At 42.5% G+C, this 7,124-nt stretch overlaps 1 protein-coding gene across 1 annotated transcript in view; it reads right to left on the bottom strand.

Moving 5' to 3' along the window:
• Positions 1-1,976: 1,976 nt before the first annotated feature.
• The window catches only part of DRC8 (dynein regulatory complex subunit 8), a 31,594-nt gene continuing 26,446 nt past the window's right edge, over positions 1,977-7,124 (bottom strand). The window contains exons 4-7 of the mRNA XM_075748828.1: positions 5,384-5,463; positions 3,745-3,787; positions 3,577-3,643; positions 1,977-2,578 (exon numbers count right to left, since the gene is read on the bottom strand). Of these exons, the coding sequence (XP_075604943.1) occupies positions 2,463-2,578; positions 3,577-3,643; positions 3,745-3,787; positions 5,384-5,463 (306 nt within the window). The 3' untranslated portion in view covers positions 1,977-2,462. The remainder of the gene's footprint in view (positions 2,579-3,576; positions 3,644-3,744; positions 3,788-5,383; positions 5,464-7,124) is intronic.

The following is a 7,124-nucleotide window of genomic DNA, read 5'->3' as shown; positions in this document are numbered from 1 at the left end:
TATGGAAAGAGCTCCTCTGAGCTTCCAGCTCAGACAAAACACATGGGTAGAGCAGAAGACCTGACATGAGGAGCCCTCTGCTCTGTTCTCTGCTCTGCACTAGAAGGGCATGACGAGGGGTAAGGCATTGTGTTGGTTTTGCGTGGCAAGGTTTTGGTAGCGGGGGGGGCTACAGGGGTGGCTTCTGTGAGAAGCTGCTAGAAGCTTCCCCTGTGTCTGACAGAGCCAATGCCAGCCGGCTCCAAGACGGACCCGCCGCTGGCCAAGGCCAAGCCAATCAGCGCCTCTGTGATAACATATTTAAGAAAGAGAAAAAAACAGTTAGAGAGAGCTTTTGCAGCCAGAGAGAGGAGTGAGAAGATGTAAGAACATCTGCAGACACCAAGGTCAGTGCAGAAGGAGGGGGAGGAGGTGCTCCAGGCGCTGGAGCAAGATTCCCCTGCAGCCCGTGGTGAAGACCATGGTGAAGCAGGCTGTCCCCCTGCAGCCCATGGAGGGAGGATGAGGGGGTGTAGAGATTCCACCTGCAGCCCGTGGAGGACCCCACACCAGAGCAGGTGGAGGCACCTGAAGGAGGCTGTGACCCCATGGGAAGCCCGCGCTGGAGCAAGCTCCTGGCAGGACCTGTGGACCCGTGGAGAGAGGAGCCCACGCCAGAGCAGGTTTGCTGACAGGACTTGTGACCCCGTGGGGGACCCACGCTGGAGCAGTTTGCTCCTGAAGGTCTGCACCCCGTGGAGGAGACTCACGTTGGAGAAGGCCGTGAAGGACTGTCTCCCGTGAGAGGGACCCCACGCTGGAGCGGGGGAACGATGAGTCCTCCCCCTGAGGATGAAGAAGCGGCAGAAACAACGCGTGATGAACTGACCGTAACCCCCACTCCCCGTCCCCCTGTGCCGCTGGGGGGGGCGGAGGTTGAAGCCGGGAGTGAAGTTGAGCCCGGGAAGATGGGAGGGGTGGGGGGAGGTGTTTTTAAGATTTGGTTTTATTTCTCATTCCTCTACTCTGTTTTGCTTAGTAATAAATAAGATGAATTCCCTCTCTAAGTTCGGTCTGTTTTGCTCGTGATGATAATTAGAGAATGATCTCTCCCTGTCCTTATCTCGACAGTATAATATCTTATTCCGTTCATTGTACTTTTCTCCCCTGTCTAATGAAAGAGGGGAGTGATAGAGCAGCTCTGGTGGGCACCTGGCCCTCAGCCAGGGTCAACCCACTACAGGCATTCAATGCCTCCGTGTGTCAGTCTTCCCCAGATTTCACCAGCTGATAAGACTGTGGATGACACAGAGCTGGGACATGCAGTTAAGCCCGAGGGGTGGTAGGACACTGCACAGGAGTAAACCAAACTGGATAGAGAGTAGAACACCAGAAATGGGGTGGAAGGTGTGGAGCACAAAGTGCAAGATGGTGCCCTTGGGGACCAGACCACAGAATCTTCTCCTACAAGCTGAGACCTCACCAGTTGAGGGCAACCTCTGGTCACTTGTTAGAAGATGATGTACAAGGCAAGAACTCGAGAGGAAAGAACTTGAGCTCAAGTTAAAGGACAACAGTACAGTAACACTCAAGAAAATGATTAAGCTAGAAATGAGAAGAGCAGTGAGGTCTGCGGTGGTCTTCTAGCAAAGATAGTTGAGACATATTCTACACTAACATCTTTCAACAAATGGTGCTTCATCAGTTTATGAAAATCAAATTCCAGTCCTATGGTCCCAAGTTTTGAACAGTGTAAGCTTCTGACTTTCAAACTGATTATGAAAGTGGAACTGTTTATTGCCTATAGTAACAGAAATGTTCTCAAGGATTACTCCATTTGTAAATTTGACTATGGCAATGATGTGAGTGTTACCTGCATGTTTGAAATGGAAGCAAAATATCATGTGCCAGTGGATGAGTAACATAAAATGGAACTTACTGGTCCAGTTTAATTGCCTATGGTAAACAAAACACAAATATTTGACAAAAACTAGAAATTGTAGAAAGTTTATTTGATTATATTATTTCAAAAGGAGTACCCTACCTGGTGCCTTATTAGTTAAACACAAACAGGGATTACATTTAAATATAAAAGCTTTATCTTGGTAGCATGTCTTCACAATTTTAGTCACCTTAAGGTACTCAATTACCTACTTACTACCCGCTTTCACAGGTCTCATTTTCCGTTAGTTTTTCAGAAGCAGTTGTAAAGTCATTTCTTGACTCCTTATTTTTCAAACCAAATTCTGTGATTTCTTTTCCAGACCTTACACAGTATTTCTGTCAAGAGCTCTTTTTCCAGGTGTGAATACATTTCAATATGTATACAGAACCCAAGGAAATATAGCTACACAGATTTTATTTTAATTAGAAGCACAAGGTCAGAAGCTGAGCTTCGTTATACTTTAAAATACATATTTCAACTAACTGCCAAGCTACACTGCTGTTACCAAAAGGCATCTCAAACACCAAAGGGGAAGATCTTAAGTTTCATCTACTACCATCATTGAAATGTAGTCTCTGTAGCGAACAGTATTTGTTTCTGGATCTAGAGCACTGGAGAGCATGTCCTCCATTTCTTCCTGAGTAAAGGGCTCACCTGAAAGACAGCAGAGAATAACACTTTGTCTTGATAAGTATTCTCCTCAGGGCTGGGAAATTACACTGCTTTTCCCTTGCAAGGATCTCCTTTTGGTCCTCACACAGAGGAGAAAAGGAGCAATACTAAGGATCCAATGCCTTCACTTTTGCCAATTTAAGTCCTGCACACCATGCGAGCTGGTCTAAGGGAAAGGAGAGAGAGGCCCTGGATCTTCTGATCTCCTCCTAGTTCACAGACTCCAAAATAGCCGTTTCCTCTCTGCCACAGGGATTTCGAAACAACCCTTTTTGTCAGAGTGAATTCTTCTGATGTGAACATTAGAATTATTATCTCTCATTTGGCTAGCCTTTCACTTGCATTTACATCATGAAAGGTTTCTGGTTTTTCTCTTTCAGGAGCTTCGAAGCTGCTGATGGCTTACTGCATCCGTCTTTGAGAACAAGGACCTCATCTGAGGACAGATCTTGTGCAGAGCCTGCACATCGTTTTGTACTTGAGGCAGGCAGGCGTGAGTCAGCCATGCAAGAAAAGCAGGCTCCTCAAGGGATATCAAGGATTACATGAAATACAACTTAAATCTGGTCTTTGAATCTCTTTGTTTGCATACAGCACTAGAATTAAGATCAGGATAATGTAAGAATGAATGAGCAATGAAACTACCTGAAACTTCTGGAAATCTAAAATACAATTTTACAGGAGGACAGAAAGAGTCACATCCTTAGGAAGCACGAAGATGTGCAGAGAGTCATAAAATATCCACACAAGATTGAATGATGACTCTTAATCATAATAATATCTATCTTTTAATGTCTGCAAGCAGGCAGATAAATGTTCTTTCCCTGCATTATTCACCAGTGAAATGTTCTAGTCTGCAGCCACTCATCACAGTGTATCTACTCCTGCAAGTTTTGGCATGCAGAATGAGGACCTCAAGGTGCCATAGACACATGTAATGTTTATTTACTTAAATACTGATATTACAAAAATCACATTACCTTCTTCAGTCAAATATTTGATCAGCTCCTCTTTAGTAATATATCCACATTTATTCTCATCCAAAGCCTTTAAAGAAAAAGAATAAAACTTGTGGTTTTAACAATATCGAATCAGGGGATCAGCAACTTCTTTCCAGCAATTAGGTACTTGAATATTTAGTTACAGACCTCAAATGCATGTAGAAGAACATCTTCTGGAATAGGCTGGTAGCTGAAACCATTGAATCAGAAAAGTTAAGTCATTGTTTGCCAGGCTGCTGTATTATTCTGAAAGAATAAAATATGACTAGTAGAGGAAAGAGAAAATTTATTTTCTATGAGAATTTACTAAGTTTGTCTACTGAACATTTAATTCCAGCTTGACTTTTTGGAACTGTCCATATCTTCATGTCTTTTATTTACTCCTGTTTAATTTTCATTGTGCTAAGGAGCCAGATGAATGGCTTCTGCATGTCTGGGCTGGCTGAGTGGGTTAGCAGGAATCAGTAATAGCTGAATCATTCCATGTAGCCAATGCACTGAACAGAAGATGGCCAAACCAAGAAAACAAAGTTTTGTCCAGGTATGCTGGTAGCTAGGCAGCAGATCACCTAGTGGCACTTGGACAGCCCAATGAGCTGATGATGAGCAAAGGAGGCTGGTAGCTATAAAAGAAAAGGTCTGTCACTAACAGTTTCAGAGAGACAGGAGAACTGGGCACGTGTGCGTGCATGTGTGTGCATGCATATGTGTGCCTGATTTCAGAGCTGAAAAGGAAGCCCTGTGCAGCAGCGGAGACCTTCCATATCCCAGCAGACTCTCACCAACCCCCAAGAATACTAAGGAGAAGACATTGAAGCCAGGGAGGTTCTAACTGCTTGATTGTTTCATCCAGACCCACCTCGCTCTTTTACTATCTCAAAATCAAATGTGCTAAAAAGAGACCTTGTTTTTTGTGATCCAAATTTCATGTGCCCTTTGATAAGTCAACTACAGACATAGTGCCCCAAAAGATAAAGCGGGTGTTGACATGCAGCCCCAGGATGGACCCTGCTGCCTCTGGATGGTGTGACACCATTTTGGGAAATCCTATAGCTATTTCATGTGCAGAACACCCTCCTACCAAAGGCCCTCTGTGTGCAAAGTAACTTCTTGGTGTTGCGCAGGACTGAGTTTCCCAAAACCCTTGGCTACCATCTTTAAAAAGAAAGATAAATTCCCTGTAAGTAATCTTGCTTTTACTGCAAAATATCAAAATAGCACAAGTTCTGTGTACATGCAAATATTTCTATGTACCTTTGAATAATGAACAGTGTTTTTGTTCTAGACTTTTAGATGGGCAGTCTTTCAGAGTGCTAGTTGTTTACATTCAACCGTACCCGGCAGTCACTTTGAGACATGAACATGAAGCTGATTTATACAATTTATTAAAAATACACTGTAACAGACTGTGCTTCTCAGTAACTGTAATTCATATGTTCATAGAGAGTAATGGTTATGACCTTAATTTGCATATAAAATATTTCAGAGATGCACAAAACATGTTGAATAGCAAGTTAATTCTGATTCACATTAAAAATACAAAAGCTACACATTATCACAATTCATGATTATAAGCTGGTATTATTTATATCATCCGTACAACATAATTTTATGTAGACGAAGCAATTTTGAAACAAAATCTATCAAGGTAATGTAAACTGAGTTTAAATAAGAAAAAAATCTGTACTCCTTCCAGTTACATAAAATTACTGTAGATATATTTATTCAGAATCAACCCTGTCAATCTGAAATAACCTACAGACACAGAAAATCCACTTTCCATTACCTTCTGTTGAGTAGTACTTTTGTCATCACTGGAAGAAATTTTTTCAGATGAATGTATCCAGTTGGTTCTTCTTCTTCTACCTAAAAATAAAGCTTCAGTATGGCAGCTTATATGACTCATTAGCAAACTAATACGAAAACCAGAAAATTGGGGTGGCTCCTGCATTAAAATTACAGAGTTAGATTTTGAATATTTATATCGAGCTTTTAATATCACATGGCACCATAACATCTGAGTGAAATGCTTGTGATCAACCAGAAAGAAATTTGAGGAAGAAATAATATCCCAGGTAAAATACAAGCCTGCTATTATAGACACTTTCAACAACTCAATATTGCCCTCTTGTGCTTACAAACCACTCATGCAAAAGAACTGGATGCCTAGTAACTGATCTTATCTCCCACAATACCTCAGCAGAGGTTTAAAGATTCAGACTGCATTCATACTAGCAAAGTCTAGTTGGATCATTCCCAAGCAGTGTAGTGTGACCACTTGTAACAGCAAACCATTAGCACATTCCCTGGCGTGATTTTGGCCCGTGCCACCAGCAGTCACCAGGCCTCGATTCGACCTTAGGGACTGTTCTCCGGCAGGCTGCTTTGTGCAGCCACTCCGCATAAAACGTTTACCCAAGTAGACATGAGCTGCTCTGTGCCAGCTGGCTTCAACACCCAAGGATGTTTCTGGGCACATTTAATGTGCTGGTTTGGAGATAGCTCCAGCCTAGTACACCTCAAGGATGGAATCTGTTGCCTCCACATGTTTCACAGCCAGAGAGAGTTGTCAGGGGAAGGACCAGAGAGGCAGGCAGACTGAGTCAGGGCAGTCTGAAACAGTCATAAGGCAGCCTATAAAATGCTACACAAAGAAAAGCTTCCCTTTGCCTCCCAAATAAATTAACAGATTAGTCCCAAAACATTGAGGACTTCTAGCATCGTTCTCACTGCATTCCTATACTTCCACAGGAGATAAGTAACGTGGTAAAACTGCTCCCTATCATCCCGGTGCATCCGTTCCCTGAAAATTTCAAGTTTAGTCCCAAAAAGAGCCCTCAATGGAGTTAGCCCGTTCCTGTCTGTGTTGAAACTGGATGCAAGCCTTGTGGTCTCACATGGCAGCAACGACACCTTGCTAGGCTCTCCACAAACACAGCTCAGACTGAATGAAGAATCAAATAGGCACTGATTTGAAATCTCCTAACTGAACCAGAAAAAGATGAAGAAATTTTCCTCTTGAGAGCTGGGTCAGAGCTGGGGATGATGCCCAATACATCCGGTTGCTCAAATGGAGAGCTGTAACTATCGCTGCATGCTCTTTTCCAGTGCTCTTGAGGGTTTTGGTTGCTAAAAGCAGGCAGTCACCACCTCTTGCTGCTTTGGAGTCAAAATTGACTTGAAAAAGCTCTTTTTGCCTTCTGTTTGGTGAGCATAACGGAAGGGATCATTAGCAAGGAAATTAAGCTGTTGCACACTTCATGCTAAATCAAATGGTATCTTTTACCATTACAGAATCATTTGTTTTACTGCTTGATTTGATTGAAAAGATGTAACAAAATACCTGGCAAAACTTAACTTCTTTCCAGTGACATAACAGTTAGTCAATACACTGAACTATTCCATGCATCACAAATATTGAGATGTAAACATACACAGGATGTTTTCAACTGTATTTCAACTAGTATTAGGTCAGAAGTCCACAGAGACAGAAAAAGAAATATGGTAGTTATTTACTGGAAATAGAT

This window comes from Balearica regulorum, chromosome 3 (genome assembly GCF_011004875.1).
Source record: "Balearica regulorum gibbericeps isolate bBalReg1 chromosome 3, bBalReg1.pri, whole genome shotgun sequence".
In the NCBI taxonomy this organism is placed as follows: domain Eukaryota; kingdom Metazoa; phylum Chordata; class Aves; order Gruiformes; family Gruidae; genus Balearica; species Balearica regulorum.
The sequence above is the reverse complement of the archived record's forward strand: the minus strand, read 5'-3'. Positions and strand labels throughout refer to the sequence as shown.